Source organism: Apostichopus japonicus, chromosome 20 (assembly GCF_037975245.1).
Source record: "Apostichopus japonicus isolate 1M-3 chromosome 20, ASM3797524v1, whole genome shotgun sequence".
NCBI lineage: Eukaryota > Metazoa > Echinodermata > Holothuroidea > Aspidochirotida > Stichopodidae > Apostichopus > Apostichopus japonicus.
The window spans coordinates 19,590,127-19,609,726 of NC_092580.1; the positions used below are offsets into that span (position 1 = coordinate 19,590,127).

A 19,600-nucleotide genomic window follows, 5' to 3' on the forward strand; every position below is an offset into this window, starting at 1 on the left:
CTATCATGAGGCCCACTATCATCAGACCCACTATCATCAGGCCCACTATCATCAGGCCCACTATCATCCGGTCCACTCTCATCAGACCCACTCTCATCAGGCCTATTCTCATCAGGCCCACTCTCATTGGGCCCACTTTCATCAGGCCCACTCTCATCGGGCCCACGTTATTTACAAAACTAGAATAACAAAGTAACAGCATAGTGAGAATTTAGACGTAGCTTTGCATCTCAACATGATCGTTTCAATTAACTTTTGAGATGAAGAACACACATGAGAGACATGCTAGCACACTTCAAGTCACACAACACATGCTGATTTATCCAATACAAATTTCATAAGCCTACAGTTGCTTTCTCAATTTCAAGTGTCCAGCTTAATAGCAGACGGAATCTCATCACAATCAAACTCATGGAGAAGAGTATCTCAATCCGTAACTTTCTTACAGCTAGTGGGGCCATCTGTCGGTACTGTGGTGTCCTTCCTCATTTATCCCTCTCAATTTCATGCCGATCATCGGTTGTAAGTGGTCCAACCACAGATAAAACTACTTACCAGAACAGATACTGAGTCTACCTTCTTGTTTTAATTTGATAGTGTCCCCTATTGATATGTTCACAGTCTCTAGAGACCGACCTACGAGGTTATGCTAATAAACAAGCTTCAACTCTAGAGCCCTCCATACTCTCATGAATCTACCTTTCATTCATCATTTCGCCTCAACCTTTCCCTAAACACTATCAAATACAGGCTCTATTTTATCCATTCATGCAAATAATTGCAGTCCAAAAATTATGTTTGAGTACTTTTAATTACTTTTCTTCACCAATGAATTTAGTTTTCAGAAACAAGTGACTCATGCCAAACGGCAGAGAGTGTCCTAATAAAGAGGCCACGAGCACGAAGATGCGTATTTCTTGAACATCAAAGAACCAAAATGTTTTGAGAAAAATGTATGTGACCTAATAGTCTAGTTTGGGATTGAAATGAGCATATTGGAACTTGGTAACATTAATTATGATTATTAATGAAAAGAATTATAAGTATAATATTAAGGAATATATAATGGGAATGTAATACTTTAAGGATTGATCAAAAAAAAATAACTAGAAAGACAGGCCAGACACTATTTAAATGTGGATCAAAACTTAGACCTGCCATTAATCTGTCTGTCAGTGCAAAAAAACGGCAGATTTACAGTTTTTTCATCCCAAGAAACAAGGAGAATTGGGAAAAAGTAGGGAGAATTGGACAAAATCTAACTAGAACAGAATAGTAATATAAAACAGTCACAAATATCAAAAACATTTTTGGATTTTACTTGTCACATCTTCCATGACATAAGCATTTTATACTATTTTTTCCCCACAAAAACGATGTGAACTACTTTCTTCACCCTTGTAATTCAGGTACAAAACATACTTACTTCTGTTCTGTTCTGTTACTTCTGTCTAGCTAAATAATTAGGATGCAAATATTGCCGGGAGTTTAAATGTAAATCATGAGAGCGTGAGATCATCTAAAAATTGGAAAATTCCTGGTAAACCAGGAAAGTTGACAGGTCTTGATAGTATAGAGCCCATGCACAACAGGCACTGGGCACATGTAAACAAGTGCTGTTAATGTAGTATATAGGAACATGTGTTGCCTCCTCAGTGGGTGGTGCTTGAGTGTTATAGAGACACCTGTTAAGAAGACAGTCGTAGAACAGTGTGGTAGTATATACTGTATATCTTTCACTCAACTTCAACACTACTATGTAACCATTTTAATAAGCTATTTAACTACACTTTATAAAAAACTTTGTCACATATCAGTGTAGTATACCTAAGCAGAGTGCATTGCTACCTTACCTGACTTCCCACAATGCTTCAAATGTACTTCCAGCCCCCCAAACACCTTTGTTTTATAAGTTCCTTACAATTTCTCACTTTCAATTTTTTTGCATTTAGCAATTCCACTCATTTGTGTTCTAGTTTATCGTAATTGTAAATAAAAATAAAACTAAAATATTTTTATGACTATCACTGGAGATACTATAACAGTTAGGTTTATTAGAACAAGGCATATACAGGAAACCATATTTCTGACTGGCCTAGTCCTTGGGTAATGAACCACCTGATCTTCGGGTGATGACCGGAGATTATAAACATTAAAACAAACGTGTTGCTTTATTTTACACATGTATAACATAAAGTGTCACTGTTTGCCCTACTTCTTGGTGAATGTTCTCATAGTTCACACCCAAATATCATTTTATTAAAATATGTCAAAATTAGTGTCTCATAACACAACGTGTCATGTTTGTCAGCTGTCAAATTGTTTTCATTGCCTAGACCTGTTGAAATACCTACATTATATCATACTACCAAAAATATGGATTTAATGTTTATAGTTCCATTACTGTATTATTCATCCATGCAGAAATTTGTATAATGCATTGTTTTGTTATGTATCAGAAAATTTTGCCTCAATGAATTTCTTTGTGAAAACATAAAAGACCAGCTATTAAGATTCAGTAATTATTTCAAGAGAAACATGATGATATGCAGATGTGTCAAAACAGAGATCTATGGTCGCATACTTTCAATCGAAAAGTTCCCAGGGTACTCATAGCTGTCTTTAGGAAATCACAAATCATATACTAGCTGTGAGTGTAATGTTGTAGTTCTGACTTCTCTGCTATGTAGTGCTAGTACATGTAGTGAGTACGAGTACTGAAAGGGTGTAAAGATGTGCAAAAAGAAACGTCTATAATGCCGGTGTTTTGACCTAGTTTCGAATGAGGTGTAACAAAAGTGTTAAACACCACCATCGATCCCAGAAAATACACACACAGCTTGCTACCGTCGGTAATTAGACACTAGTGTACAGTCAGTACATACAGCTGCGGTCAATACCCACAGCACAGTAAACAATGCCGGTGTTTTGACCTAGTTTCGAATGAGGTGTAACAAAAGTGTTAACACCACCATCGATCCCAGAAAATACACACACAGCTTGCTACCGTCGGTAATTAGACACTAGTGTACAGTCAGTACATACAGCTGCGGTCAATACCCACAGCACAGTAAACAAACGATACAGCGATGGACACCTCAGGTCCAGCTAAAGATAACAATTAAGATATCACGGTTCATTACTGTCTGCATTTTGTAGCGACACGAACAAAACGTCACTTTCAAGCAACAGAAAGTCAACTTTTTCAGATGGCCGCACACCGTTTTGGGGCGAGTCTTCAATGCCTTTAAGTGCCTAAGCTTTTCACTAGTTGCTATACAAGGCATCCACAATGCCCTGAGTAGGTATTAGAGATCCACAAAAGTGAGTTCAAGCACAGGCAAGTAGTGGTCTCAAATCACAGCAATTAGTCCGGTTTAAGTAAAGCATAAGCGATCTTTATTTAGTCTATGATATATGTGGGACTACAGTTAACCCATTTTCACCCTTTTCATTATCATTATACCAGATAGTAGATCTTAACTAATGGCCGACAAAATAGCTTCCTCCTCAGCATTCTTATAGCCCCTTTACTTGATAAGTAGTTCATAATATGGATATTTAACAGATATTTCAGTCCTTACTGGAGTCATCTGGGAAAACATCAGTTTTGTTTTTCCAATGTGTAATTACGAAACAAAATCCTGCCTAGCCATTCAGAGTGTATCATTTGCCAGATGTCCATGACTTATAAATTACAAAAATTGTTTTAGGAGACTGGACAATTGCTTGGATGGAAACCATTTCTTTGGTGATATAGGAAGTTGCTTGGAATATTATTTTTTGTGGTAAAACTAATTCAGCAATTTCTACTAGGTAATGCTAATTTATTTAATATTTCTATGTATAAAATTTGGACACCACTGAAGCTATAAACCAGAGTTTTGGGACTACAATTCTTTGAAAGCTCCTTAATATAAAGTTATTAGTTTTGGTCAAATACCACTTTCAACTTAAATTTACTTTCCCGTCTCACCGATGGAAACATTACAAAAAGGACTAACATAAATATGACTACACAAGTGTTTTGATTCTGCTTGTTGCAGTTAAAAACAACAGTTATCCATAAAACAAAGCACAACAAGGAGTTACATTCCAGGAATGAAAATACAGACAGAAAAGATAACAACAGAAAAAACTGACAGCCACTTATAAGAAGAATCATAGAATTTCTAAGACTTCAAACTTTTCTGGCAAGATACTTATAGAAACCTCGAGTTTTGTCATTACAACTCTTTAGATACAAAATATACGTATGTTTGGCACACAACATTACAAATTAATATATGTTTACAAAAAGAAGATTTGACCATTTCCAGGTCCACATTCTGGGAAATAAAACTAACTGTTTTTTCCCTTTTCCCTAAATTTCACCCAAACGTGTTCTTTTTCTTTCTTTCCTTTTAAATATTTTTTGTTGAAAGATTCAACAGCCTCCATCGAGGTAACAAGATATTTTTTTATAATGATGACAACACATGTAAGTTTCTTTCTTACATCTTCATTCCTTTTTGTTACTTTTTATTCTCTGACACGATGCCTTATATACTGATACTATACATGTTACATCCCACACTTTCATAAAGAAACCTGTTAGCGACTTCTCGAGTCAAACTTGTATGTGTCACTATTTCACCACTATTGAATTATTCTCCATCGGTAAGGACAGAGACAGTGGGTTAGGGGCTGCTGTGGCCCTGTTAGCACTCATTGGTGACCTTAATCTTCTTCCATTTTCTCACAACATCCTTACAGAATAAGCGGGCTGGAATGGGCGGGACCATGACGACGACTACGCTAGTCTGCCATCAGCCCAAAAGCAGCGACGAATACATTAATAATGATAATCAGAAATGCTAGAAAGACTGCCATGTTGTTCAATTTATCCAACCGTCTCTGTTCGTAAATGTCCGTCAAATCGTCTTTGCCTAAGAACAAGAGGACGATGCCCAGAACGATCTCCAAGACGATGGAGAAGATGATGAAAGTTGTCACAAACCTGAAGAACTGAAACTGGTGGCCGTTCATGACCAGCGTCTTGAGCTGGGAGACATTGCACATTAGGAGGGAGGCCAGTAACAGACCCTGGGCGATGGTCTGCTTGGTGGTGAAGAGGTTGTAGTCCAGAGATGGAGGACGTGGATTCTGATGGCAAGAAGACAGACAGACAGTCAGACAGGCAGTCAGTTTGTGAAGTAGGGTTAGCAATCTACACTCAGTGGTGTAACCAAAGGGAATAAGTGGGGCAGAGGTGTCTGTGACATGCAGCGTACTCTGTCAGTAGTAACACCAAAGAGTCTCAGACAAAGGGACCTTCCTCTCCATCCTCCCCCCCATCCTCCCCACCCCCCTCCTGTCCAATTTCTTCCAATCCTCCTCCTTTTCCATGTAAACTAAAATTACAAATTTTTCCTCTTGACCGAATTCTTCTTTTACATTGGATCTGTCTGTGTTTTCATTAATTCTCAGCCTTTGAAATTGAAAAAATATATAGTGTTAAAGATATTTTTATTCACTTTGATTCATGAAAAACTAATGAAAATGTAAACTAACATTATCCTTGAAGCTTGCATTCAAGTGTGTTTCACATATCTAAGTCAATTTAATTTAATTCAATGTTCTATGAATATGCATGAAACAAAAGTACCCACATGAAGTACAATATATCTATTTAAACAAGACACGACAATGAGGAATGTCTGCATGTTAATGACACTGTCATGTCTCCACTTTCCATGATTCCTTCAAAAAGTAAATTCGACTGTTATCAATCTTGTTTCACGGGGGGCTTTCATTCACAGCGTGAATAATTCAAAATTAAGAGCCTGCTCGGTTTCAGTTTACGATTGGTGTTCCTGAGCACACTTAAATGTCACAGACGGAGTTAATTTCTAGACCAGAGATGGATGGCTCAATAATTTCTATTGACTTTCCTGCCAAGCATCCTTTAGCATTTACTTACTATACTGCCAGCATATTCGTAACCTTGAGACAATTCGAAACAAAAGTTTAAATTGAAAATGGAGAGAGCATACTGTATGTAACTCAATTGTTGCTGTTCGAGTCTTTTTCGGTAACCTTGTCAGACTTTTGTCAACTGACTGTCACAATTTGCATTTTTGTTGACGAAACTACTGTCCAGAAAATTGCAATTCAAATCTACAAACCCTCACCTATCCCTGGCAGGCATTTCTTAGCTATTTTTCAAAGGAAATTGTAATTAACTTTAGCAGTATCTGGAGCAATTGTCAATAAATGGGACTAAAATTTAAGGTCTTGACTACATATTCGGCGAATCTTAAGTGACTTTTCAAAATCTCTCTCTCTCTCTTCTGTCTGTTGATTATGGTCGCATTTTATTTCAATGCTTCCTTTTTGTTCTATTTCTCTTCTATATTGTTTGACATAATTCATCTAACATACTCTTACATACTCCACATCCGATCAAATTAACACTCTCCTTAGTACTATAGTATATGACATTTGTCTGGGAGACTCGTAGTAGCAGTGTGCCACCTTGCACTGTGCAATCAGACATTCATATTCCAGTAACCTTTTTACACTTCCGCTTGAGTGGAAGGCATTAAGTTGATTGTGCATCTAGTCGTTGAGCAAAAATGATATGTGCATTCAGAATGATCTAAGCCGAGAAGAGATCAATTTCTGGGCTCGGGATATAAAACCCAGCAGCCGAAGTGGCTGGAATTAGGTGTTTCAGTCACACGGCATAAACAAGGGAAATTCTGGCAGGTAGGATTTATATTTATAGCATTGACAGAAATTGGGAAGTTGGCATCAATCGATCTACATATATTGTGTAAAAACTGTCATTTTGTAAATTGAAGAACAAACATTAGATCTGCAGTGTTGCATTAATTTTGCATGAAGATATATGAAGGAATATGTTATCCAGGTATTAAAGTTCAACATTACCAAAAAAAGGTTCAACATTTTGATTCACACTTGTAGAGAAAACTTCTCTCAGTCAATCTCTCTCACTCTCTCCTTCCCTCTGTGCTCTCAACAAAGATGAAATCCTCACATGACAGACCAAGTCCATCATAGACATTAGGTAGTGAAGTAGTAAACATAATGGCTGCCCGTGTCCCGTAGCAGCTGTTGAGGCCTCCCGTGTGCACTCTGATAAAAAAATCTCTTATAATACTATACCCAGAATCAGCTGACAAGAATCTCTTTCTTTTTAAACAGCAAATATTTCCATGCCACCCTCACCTTCCACCCCCCCTTCTCTGTGACCCAACACCTTCCCTTCATTTGCTCCCACATCAGTGTTGTACCAGAGGATGACATAAAAATTCATCGATATAAATGAAAAGAGAATTTTGTTTAGTTCCATTCTGTTCAAATGTTTGAACAAGACATGGACTTGTTGGACTTCTTACCAAAACATTATCATCATAAACAGAAAAGAAATAGAATTGGTAAAATAAAGTCAAAATTCATCTTTTTTTTAAGGGTTGTTATAGGATTAGGTTCTTGTTGTGCAAATTTTCTCCTTTCTCTCCCCCACCCCACCCCTCCCTGATCTAGGTTTGATATTCTGATCAGCTTAGCTTCTTTCATTTAGTTTCTTCCATTGTTTAAATTGTATGCAAAGGTTTTGCAATTCAAATGTTTCTTCGTTATTTAATTGTTTATATTCTCTTGAATGCTTTTATTGTACTCTTTTTAATTTTTTTTATTGCAAATGTAAAAATTAATATATCTAATTCAATTCAATAGCTGGCCCGGGATCAGGAGAAGCTTACACAGTTCTAGCTGTCTACAGAATAATATGGCTCTATTTGCATGCATGATCATTTTAATACTCATATTTGCTTTTACCTCAATCATTTTTCATTCCTACACTCCTCGCTTATGCCAATATTCCCGTTTCCCCCCTCCCCCCGCCCCCACCCACTAGTTAATCACAAACTTGGCTATAATGCTACATCATCATACATTAATAAGTGGACTGGGAAATGATTCCAATCAGTACATTTTGCAGATAGATGTTCTGAACATTTAATTTTGTATCCATCTGGATCCAATTTACATTCCTCACTGATGGCCCTCCTCCCACCCGTCACCCCCCTCCCCCCCCCCCCTTCTTCCCAACATAATCAGAAACTTGACTATAGTACATCAACATATACAATAAAAATATACAATAAAAAAAAGAGTACTATACCTGTATAATTAGTCAATCCTACATTGTTTACACACACATGTACCCAATTCACCCCGGCACTTAACTTCAAAATATTTGTATTTTCTTCTTTGTCGTCAATCATCGTACTTAGACATTCTTGTTTTGATATTCTCTTAGTCATCTTATAAAGGTGACTCCAAATCAATCATACAAGATTTCTAAATATTCTTTATGCAAGAACAAAAAAAAAGATGATTTCATTTAGATTTCTGCCGCAGTACATTTCCTTCATTTATCCTTCCAGTAATTCTCTTCCCAAGCCTCCATATTGTCAATCATCGCCCTCGCAGCGATGCTAACATCTGCGGTGTTAATTCACGTGAGACCTACTCTCTCTCTCTCTCTCTCCCACTCTATAACACGCCTAGGGGCCAGCCATCTACCATCAATGGACTGTTCAAACTTCGCTGCTTCAATGTATCCGCACCACAATGAGTATTAATTAAGGTCTACCACTATGTCGGATGATGCCACAGTGCCACGAACACAGTAGTTCTACCCGTCAATGGAGCGAACAAGTATAATTTTTAACGTATCCTTGTCTGCCACTTCATCTGTAATGTAATTCCATCAACAGATTTGATTTGTCGATGAGCTTAGAGCTTTGGTAACCCTCGGTAGGGATTTGTGCAAATGTAGGATTCCTGGGTTACTGCAAGCAAGTCACTTAACAGCACTGTGCGGTATAGTACACATGTACCGATATGTATGCACTTTATGCAAAATGTGTACTTATAATCATAAGTTAGGTCCTTTTAATTGATATTGTCTAGTAAGTTCACTCATCTTTTTAACAATTAAGTGTGTTTCTATAATCTCCTTGATTTAAAGTATAAAACTCATTTCTGTATATAATTCAACATTCTTTGTTTAGCTTGGAACATAAAATGTAATATTGTTTAATTTTGGCTTGCTTCTCACCTTTCTATATGTGCACATGTTACCTCTTTCTTCTATTATATATTTGTTTTCCTTTTGTTCTTGGGGGGGGGGGGGGGGAGGGGCTTTAATACACACCCACCTGTTCAAACATGAGGAAATTTGAACAATTTGATATTTATACATTGAACCTTGATATTGTACACCAAAGAAGTAAATAGCACTTGTCAAATTCAGCAACAAATCCAAAACAAGAACAGTAACATACAAGAATACAAATTAAAATTTGAAGAATGAAAAAGAATTCAAACTTGTGAATTATTAAATCAAAATATTGGTATGATTTGTATGTGATTTCCCCCTACAAACTAATTTTTTTTGATGCAACAAAGGAGACGTTACTGCAGATTGTCTTGTCGCAAGGGGTGGGGGAAAAGGGGGAGACTGGGGGGACTGGAGAGGGTGGGAGAGAGGGCATAATTACCTCTCCAAAATACAGAATACAGTATTTTTATTTTTTAAGGCTAGAATCCAAGAAGATCATGACAAAATCCTTCTTATTGACAAAATTCAACAACAGCTGTAATTTTAGTTGGCATGATAGCAATCTTGCTATGAATTCCCCAAAACTGACTGTTTTGGGAATTTATTTCACTCCTCTCTTACCTGTCTCCATACTCCTCATGCACTTTCATCATCTACCTAACCCCTCAACTAACTAGTAACATTTGATCACTGTGTCCCCTGAGATGCCACCGTTTAAATTCTCCCTCCAAATCTACCATTCATTTCAGAAGTTAACGTTTACATGTATTATCATTCTCACTGAATATTCCATAAATTACATTGTTCCATGTAAATATAAGCATATCTCCTGATGCTATATAGCGGTAACTCAACAAAATTCTTTGGTATAGACATTATTACTATTTCTGTATGCATAATTCTACTCTGTTTGGAATTGAAATATTACAAAAGACAAACATTTGGCTACATTATGTATGCAGGTAAAACGATTTGGCTCATGCGAACTGTTTTCTAATACCGTAAGGCATATCATACCAAAAAATCAAACTGCCACAGATGTGCAAACATAATTTAAATGAGTTGATTACCACACCGATAATAATTACTTAATTTTGTGTCATTATTTCATTTTAATCAGATCTGCTGCTTATACGAGAAAGACTAAAGTTGCAAAATCAACTGTGAAGGGAGTACTCTTTTTTTTTTATTATTTCTTAAAGGTACAGTATTAACTGATAATCAGTCATGTTGACATAATAGTGACAAGGGAGCATAAAATGTGATTTAGCTACATAATAGATGAAAGTTTTAAATACATGCAGTAGTGTAATATTAGTGATTGCCTTTTTAAAAACACCTTCCCCCCCCCCACACTGTGCCAAAACCTCAATCCCCTCCCCAACCAACTTTAAAAGGTACACTGGACAGTTTATCATACAAAATCCATGTACTGCAAAAACATTAAGTTTTTAAATTATACTTGACGTCACTCATTTGTAGTGTAAATTCATTCCTAGGGTGATGATTCTGTTCCTAACCCCTACCCCTACCCACTTACCACCCTCTTCCAATCCACAATCATCCCCATCCCTCCCCCTCCCAAATACATCCCTGATCAAAAACAATCTCACAAACAGATGTGCAAATTCTTCAAATTAAGAACTAAGGTAAATATTGTGCATATGATATTTCATAAATGCAAATCGTAACATAATCCAAGTGTCTTCTATAGCTGTGACCTGCCTCATTTCATAACGAAGTCTAACTGCCAAGCATTCTCTCCAAGACTAATATTAGAAGGATTTGTCAAAAGTACCTTTTCTAGATCCATGACTTAATTAAATCTTTACACTTTGTCAGTTTCTGGCAGCATTTGCTTATTTATTTCTTGAATATGAGGAATCTTTCCCAAAAGCCTTTGTAGCAATGACACCCTGCAGCTACTCATAACTTATGTTACCATGACGATGAAGTTGACAGTTTTACAGTCATTTGTTATCATAAAAACAACTTTTGTAAAAACTTTTCCTTCATCCCACTGGATGAAAAATGGCCTTTGCTGTTGATAAGGACTTGTATTAAAATTTATGGTAGATTGAAAATTTTTATTGTAATTTGTTTTAATAAAGCAACTGTCATTCTGGTGGATCAAACAGCCAATTTTGTTGATTAGTAACATTGTTTTCCAAGAAGATGGTAGATTGAAAGTTTTAATAGTCATTTGTTATGATAAAGCAATTTACTTCGACCTTTCCTTCATCCCAATGGATGAAACAGGCATTTTGGTAAATATGGTCAAGTTTCAAAATTTATGTCCTACAGATTGAAAACTTTAAAACAGTATTTTTTTTATAATAACACACTTTTGTAAAACCTTTCCTTCATCCCAATGAATGAAAAATGGCCTTTATTTGTTTCAAAATTTAGTTTCCAAATGGTAGATTGAAAAGTTTCAGCCATTCCTAACAATAAAGCACTGTCATGAAATACTTTACTCCATTCTGTTGGATGAAACAACCTTCTTTTAAATGAAGAATGTTTCCAATAGTCGACTGCAATGTTCAATGATAGATTTTACAGCAAGCAACGCTAGTCTATAACATGGCCAGGGGGAATTGTGATAAGCTCTAAGCACCTTTTTTTACCTCAGGCCAACAAAGTCACATTGTTGGAATGTTCAGATATATGTTTTAACTGTTTGCATACCAAACAAGGCTCTAAAACATTAACTTTGTTAAATTAAACATTGAAAGTAGATGGAGTTCATTCTTAGAAGAATTGGAGACACAAAGGGTTATCTAAACTAAGTCTAAACCAATTTTGCTGTCTTCTTTTTAAAATTGACAGTGCCAGTTAGGACAATTTAAATATATGCTAATACCACCTGATACTCTCCTCCCATATCATGCTTCAAAGCACTCGTACTGACAGTACGAACAGTTTCTAACAGTTATTTGATTCTAATGCTAATACCACTTTATACTGTCCTCTCAGTCATGCTTCAACGCATGCGTAATGACAGTACAAACAGTTCATACACTTTTCCTGATAGAAGCAGGATATTCATACTGTTTATACTATCAATGTGAGTGCATTGGAAAAAGCAGGACATGAAAATACAGTTTGGAGGGAACTTTTCCCAACTGGGTGGTGGCACTGCCAACAACCAGGGTTTATTTGAATATGACTTCCATCATACTTACCATTGGCACTGGGGGTGGTAGTCCAGCCATTTCAATGTATTCTTCTGCTGCTCTTCTCTTCTTAGGACTGACTTTCAGAGTGTGGACGCTACCGGAATGAACTAACAGGGACAGAGACCGTCGCTTCTGCGGTTTGTCTTCGGCCCTCAGGGTACGCCGGGTAGGGTTGCCGCTGGAATGTTCTTGAACCGATCCGTCGAGCAACGGATGCGTCTCTAAGGCCTCCTCGTGAGCTGTGATGTTTCTAGTAATGTTGGTCCCACTTGTGCTCGGTCTGTCTGAATTGTGTTCCAAGGTACTCCCTTCGTTTTCTGGACACACCTCTGAAAGTTCCTCGCTTGTCGAATGCTTAATTGAGAAAGAAAGTGTTTAATTACTTAATATATTTGATAAGTTGAGAGGGGAAGTTGAAATAGTGACCTGCTGGGAGCTAATGAACCTGTAAGAAAAATTGACCAAAACAATTTACTATAAAAAGCCACACTTGGTTTTTCAAAGAAATCTTGAAGGAAAAGTGCACACAAAAGAAAAGAATTATCCAAAAATTGCAAAAGAATTATCCATCACACTCAATGAAAGTAAATCTCACAAAAAAAACAAAAAAAATTCCACTGTAGAGATATGAACTCTGTAATCGTTTTTAAACAAATTTACGTTTACAGCGAATGGTACGTTGGACGGATAATATCTTCAGACATCATGTACACTTGAATAGAAAATATTCTGCTGGGGTTGTAAAGAGTCATGGTATCAGTCACTCGTTCTTTAAGAGTGAAAAGGCTCATGAAAAGAGAATTTGTGCCATCATTCCCCAGTTAGAGATTACTCACTCTGTGATGCAAGTCAATCAATGGGACTCGACTTGTTGTCGCAGCATTCTTTAAGTTTTGAGAAGATCGTTTCAAAACTTTCAAAACAAGTGTCAATAAGAAACGGCAACATTTAGACGTAACTCATTTTCACAGCTCTGATTTATGTATCGGTCTAGTCTTTATCATTCTTTGCATTTACTAAACTTGGGCTGAATGCTATTAATGTTCCTAATTACTGAGTATTTCATTTTCTTAATAGATTTGGTACTCAAAGTTTTGCATATGATGAGAAGTCGAATAATCATACTATTTAGAAACAAATCATTTCAATGAAAAATTCCTCACATTTTGTATTGTTTGTGATTTTATTAAGCATAATTGCCTACTTGATAATCAGTGGCGGAGCGTCCATACAGTCAGGGGGGCGGATGCCCCCCCTGACGGACTCAAATGGACTGCTGGCGCCCTTTTCAGCTTGTTACCACTTTTTACTTATTCGCGATTGACTTTTTTATTGCGCTCTCATCTACCTATTGACATTTGTCACATTTTGTTGGTGTAATTTTCTGACGGCTCTAAAGGCGGAACACCCATATAAACTTCCGATGACACCTATTTATTCTTCGTTTATCTGCAAATTAGCAAGCCCGGAAAGGGTCATTTCCGGCGATCTAGGGAGTATCTTGACTCAAAAAATTTCGGTACGCTCCGCGCCAACCTGTGTTGGCGCCGCTTAGATAGTGTCGAAAGTGCCCCTACAGACCATCCCCCCACCCCCCCTCGACCAATACCCTAGCTTCGCCACTGTTGATAATGATAAAGATTTCATATATGGCACCATAATGTTTACAGATTATTCCAAATTTTATATCTACCTTAAGACATTCAAAGAGGATTTTAGTATTTTCTCAAAAAGAGTATTTTGTTTCAAGCATGTTGATTGTGGAACCAGATTAGTTCAAACCAAGAAAGATCACAGATACTGAATCAGTCCAGGATTTAAGTACTTTACTTTTGTCCAGGTAACTGGTTTGACACCTAACTTCTTTGATCGTTCTAAATTTCAAGATATTGAACGATTTCCTAGATATACCACTGCACACACTCAGTCAAGGCAAACTTTCTGGATTCGTGCACAAACCAGCTTTTACCATACAACGACAATGTCGGTTAAAAGTTTTCAAAAATCCATTTCTCATTTGTTTGTTTTTTGATGAAAATGTAGCTGAAATCAATGCAAGTATATTATATAACATGCATGTATGGCATTTTTGTTTAAAAAAATGTTTTTAATCAAGTTTGCTGATCCTCCTTCATATTGCACTGTTTGCGCATTATCCACGAGCAAACAACAAAGTTTGTTGTCTTAGAAAAAGATTAATGTATTGAAATGCTGATGGATGAGGACCAATGGAGAAGCTTTAAAAATCAGCATTGCAATTTTTGGCATAAACTGTGTGACATAATTTAAAATTTAACATTAGTAAATTAAGAATTGATTAATTACAAATTAAACCTATTGAACCAAACAAAAGTAATTTCACATAGCACATCAACCTGAGAAAGTCAAGCTTATTAGAAGCATCCGGGCCAGCAATATATAGTTAGATCCTCAATTCTGCATAGAATATTTTCACACATACTACAGAAAAGGATTGGTAATTATGCAAATCAAATGTCCGCAGTAAAGGAACATGAGGCTAAGCGGGTTTATGTGGGTTGTTGATCTTTAAGATGGATAATGATACTCAAATAGGGACAACAGATACTGTACATTCATTCATAACAATGGAGAACAGATTTTTTAAGCTTAAAGTATTTTCCCAGTGTTCATATTTTTGCCCCTAATTCTTTTGGGTGAGGGATGAGAATAGGAGGCTAAGGATAGAGAGAGGAGAAGGATAGGATAGGATTACTATTACCAAACTTGGCGGAAAAAATTATTTTTCAGGATTGCTCAGTTGTATTTGTGGAAACTATACCTACCAAAAGAGGTTGAAAATAAATTTCAAATTGAACCTTCCAATACTTGCTTACAACTTTCACATGTTAAAGGCATTGAAGACTCGCCCCACACTGCGTGTGGCCATCTGAAAAAGTTAACTTTCTGTTGCTCGCAAGCAGGGGCGGGATTTGAGTTGTGAAAGTGGGGGGGCAAACCTGCCAGCAAGACTATCTAAGCGGAGCGCCACCATCGGTTGGCGCGGAGCGTACCCAAAATTTTTTGGCTTTACAAACCCTCCAGATGGCCGGAAACGGCCCTTCCCGAGTGCTCTAAGCTGCATGTACCCATCCTTGAAATATGGATCTCATGTCTGCAATTGTATCTAGATAGTTAATTATCGTTTAAAAATTTGAAGAGGATTGATAGTAGAACATATGGTCAGATGGCGATGTACAACTTTTGTTATACGTCACTATCTAAGCGGAGCGCCATCATCGGTTGGCAAGGAGCGGCAAAATGTTTGATGAAAGGTAACCTTAGATCGGTAAAATTAACACCCCCATATAGGCTTTAAATCGTATCTACACAATTAATGAACGTGTGTAAATTTAGGGAGGACAGATAGAAGAACTTATATGTTGATGTACAACTGAAGCTTATACGTCACTATTTAATTAGGCAGTGCACCACCATCAGTTGGCGCGGCGCGTCGAAATTTAAGCAAAAAGGAAAACCTAGATCAGCAAAAATGACAATAAATCGCATATAGACAGTTCTTTCCCCCTAAAATTATTAGTATAGTGTGCATTGGACCGATCAAGAAAATGTTCAGCACCCACTTCGAAATTCCCCCCGCGGTCCCCACTTCTTGGAGCACTTGGCAAATATTGGGGGCTGAACCTTCCTTTACCCCTCCCCCCACTTTTTTTCATGGGGGATAAGTCCCTCAAGTCCACCGGTTCCGTCGCCACTGAAGTCGAGGCGGGGTGAATTTTAGGTGCAACATGGAGCAATATTTACGGGTCATTTCATAGTACTGGTTGAGATTTGAAAATGAAATTATTACCTGGCAGTACCAGCATTATGTTTGAACTATTGCCAGATATCAGGCAACATAGAAATGCATAATAAATACTTGAATGTTACTTACTGTTAATGAAGGGCTAGACGACGGGGGAGGGGGGGTGTCATGTGTCAGTGTATTGAATTTAATTATTGATATACCCAATATACAAATCTGGCTTTCGTAAATCGTTTCTCTGGATTTAGTTATTCAACGCATTCAGTAGAGCAGCAACGTTGAAAATCAATTCCTGAAGCTAGCACTATAGCACATGCCGCGGAATCATCACGTGAATCGCTAGTGTGTTAGCTCCAGGATTCGTAACCTGTGCTGCAAACCATGTGCTAGCTCCAGCTCCAGTTATTCTGCTATATGTTACGATGTTAACACAAATTCGACTTAGATTCGAAACAAATAGGCCTATTTGATAGAGCTGTTGTGGGGGAATAATTTCGATTAGGGTTGTGCACATTTGTCTACAAAAACGACAAAAAAAGTGAACTAAGGTTTGGGAAAAAGTGGGGGGGCAAATGCCCCCTCTTGCCCCCCCGTAATCCCGCCCAAGCTCGCAAGTGACGTTTTGTTTGTGTCGCTACAAAATGCAGACAGTACTGAAACGTGATACCCTGTTATCTTTAGCTGGACCTGATAATGTCCATCGCTGTATCGTTTGTACACTGTGCTGTGGTTATTGACCGCAGCTGTATGTACTGACTGTACACTAGTGTCTAATTACCCACAGTAGCAAGCTGTGTGTGTGTATTTTCTGGGATCGATGATGGTGTCTAATACTTCTGTTACACCTCATTCGAAACTACAGTAGGTCAGATTACCGGCATTAGACATTTCTTTTTGCGCAAGTCTTCACACCCTTTAATGTTTCACCCTTACCAGCTACAGTATGTTTATTTATGGATCTTTCAGTTCACCTTAAATTATTTTTCAAATATAGATGATACAGTCTTGTTCAAATGCTGTGGAAGTAACACACAACATAGGCTAGGTTTCAAAAACACACCAAACATTCTCAGTTGTAAATTCTCTTTATCATTCATGATTGCTGGTCTATTTTAATAAGGTCTAACTTTCTTTATACATAGTAATACATGTTTATCTTAGCATAAATTTGGTAAAGACTAAATTAAGACTATAGTTAAGTATTCTAAAAATGACCCCAAAAAATGTCTAACAAGCATACTTAGAAAACATTAATGATTGCAGGAACCTGTTAGAAAATCCACAATCACAATGGACACTGATTTTGCTATGAAAAAGATTAGCTAAATGTTGGAGAATGAATTGCTGACATAACAATTCGATATGTTGTTACACTAGTTTGGCCTGGAAGAATTGTAATCACGTCGGTCCATCTTATGGCTATTACGAAATTACCCATTTTAAACTGGGCTCAATAGTTAAGTTCGGTTTGGTACAGGTAGAACTTATGTATATACTGTCAGTGTCAGGCCTAACGATGTGGTGTATTGTCATTGTTACACAATACTCAGGACTTGGTAGCAGACGACAAAACATGAAAAGCAACCACTTTTCCTTATTCGGTACAACTAAATCGCATCGCACTAATAAAGCATGCAAATTATTTCTTAGCTTTAAGCAGATATATTAAAACCCTGGCTTTCTTCTAACTATAAACAACAACAAGATAACTTGAGTTCATATGACAGAATCTCACATTGGTTAAACAAACTTACATTCATTCCGAACCATGCATTGGAAGTCGGCGTTCTTAGTAACCACGGCAAGTCACAGGTTTGCTACGGTCATCTTCTCGATGACTTCAGAGAAATGTCAAAGATGTACATGCAAATATTCATTCCATGTGAAAATTCCATATACAATCATGCAGTAGATGATGAACATGCCTATCTCACGTTTATGCATAAGCCACTTCTAAGCGATCCGAGCTGAAATCGATTAACTTTACACGTCAACTCCGCTCTCAGGGTTAGCAAGGTGTTCTCGTCCGTAATGTATTAGTGTTCATTGTGCAGGTACGTAAAGATGGTACGTACAAATTTACGTACGTTGTGGTGTGTTATTTAGCACTCAATTCATGTGCAGTATTCCCAAAAGCGCACGCTTTATCGGTGCCAGCAAAATGGATGTCGTGTAACAGTTTCAGAAAATGTTTCAGATGGGCGCCATCACTTCGGTTTAGTCGGCGTCATAGCTGTAAGTTTAGGAGAGGGTTCCGCGGCTATGTGGGGGCGTTTGTCCTGATGTGAAGTATTCAGTCAAGGGCAGTTTGAATGTCCTCAATGTCTTATCATAAGAGTAGGATCAGGAGGCAAAGGGGGAGAACTCATTAGGCTGGGAGGGGAGTGCTATGTAAGTTCTCGCTCCTCCCCTTTACTTTTGTAGATAGGGATGCGGGAGCCATTCAATTGGATCATTTGCATTACCTAAACGAATGCTAAGCAATCAAATGTTTTGCTTCATGTACGAAATGTTTCGACATGAAACGTTACAATTCGATCGCAAGTGGAATAAAAGTCGACATGCAATATAAATGTCGAAATTTCAAGATAATTTATCTGGGAATTTCTATATATTACATCAAATTTGCTACATAAGTTCAGTCAAAATTTCGAGGAAGCTAAATTTCGGGATGAACAGTCGAACATTTTATGACAAATCGATATTGTGAGCTTAAACAAGTCAAATTCTCGAGAAACAAGGGAAAATTTCTACCTCAGACGTTATTATTTTGAGAATATTTTAAAACTTTGGTGAAAAAGTATGTAAAGAATGAACTTACGAGCGGCAAGTCAAAATGTCAATGCAAAATATCGAATATCGAATTTTGAAAAAAAGGGGTGAAATTTCTGATATTAAAAAATTTCGGGGAAAATTCAAAATTTCAGAAAATATTATAACATATGCCGATTGAAAATGGTTACGGAGGGCATTTTAACTTACAATTCACTCAAGTGAGGGGAAATTACTGACAGTCCATGGCGACGCCGTCCCTTCATCCTCCTATTCTTTCCCCTTTTCGTTCATTCTGTCTGAACGTTTCCGATTATCTTGAAAGCACGTTATGGTGCCCGTCAATACGCATGGAAGCAATACCCGAAGAACGGAACGTACTTCCCAGGTCTATATGCAGGGATTTGACAACAATACATCATGCACTGGTTACAGCCCTCTATAGTCACTTACACTGATAAATGAATAGCCCCATCTATTTTGGTTACAGCGATATCATGACGTATTATAGGTACCTATATAATATTAGATTATTTAATGTACTTTAGTTGGTTACTTAAGTTGCTTAACTAACTTAAGTGTATCGATCTGAGGATGCTATCTAATTGTTACTCGTATTCAGGTAACGCCTCAATGTTATAGAGCGCTGTGTGCTTACCAATATTCACTGATACCAGTTTAACGTGTAAGCTATAGTAACAAGCGTTTACTTGTAATTTGATGGTTTGA

At 37.3% G+C, this 19,600-nt stretch overlaps 1 protein-coding gene and 1 long non-coding RNA gene across 2 annotated transcripts; one reads left to right on the forward strand and one right to left on the reverse strand.

Annotated features, from left to right (window-relative positions):
• Positions 1–2,098: 2,098 nt before the first annotated feature.
• LOC139962028 (ninjurin-1-like) lies at positions 2,099–18,866 on the reverse strand. The gene is made up of 3 exons (XM_071961853.1): positions 17,854–18,866; positions 12,322–12,669; positions 2,099–5,145 (listed from the first exon to the last, which is right to left on the reverse strand). The coding sequence occupies exons 1-3, from the start codon at positions 17,857–17,859 to the stop codon at positions 4,798–4,800; spliced, it is 702 nt and encodes a 233-aa protein (XP_071817954.1). The 5' UTR covers positions 17,860–18,866; the 3' UTR covers positions 2,099–4,797.
• LOC139962029 (uncharacterized) lies at positions 6,555–12,486 on the forward strand. Its single transcript, XR_011791128.1, has 4 exons — positions 6,555–6,750; positions 8,581–8,730; positions 10,257–10,338; positions 12,387–12,486. It is a non-coding gene; the product is annotated as an uncharacterized lncRNA (long non-coding RNA).
• Positions 18,867–19,600: the final 734 nt, after the last annotated feature.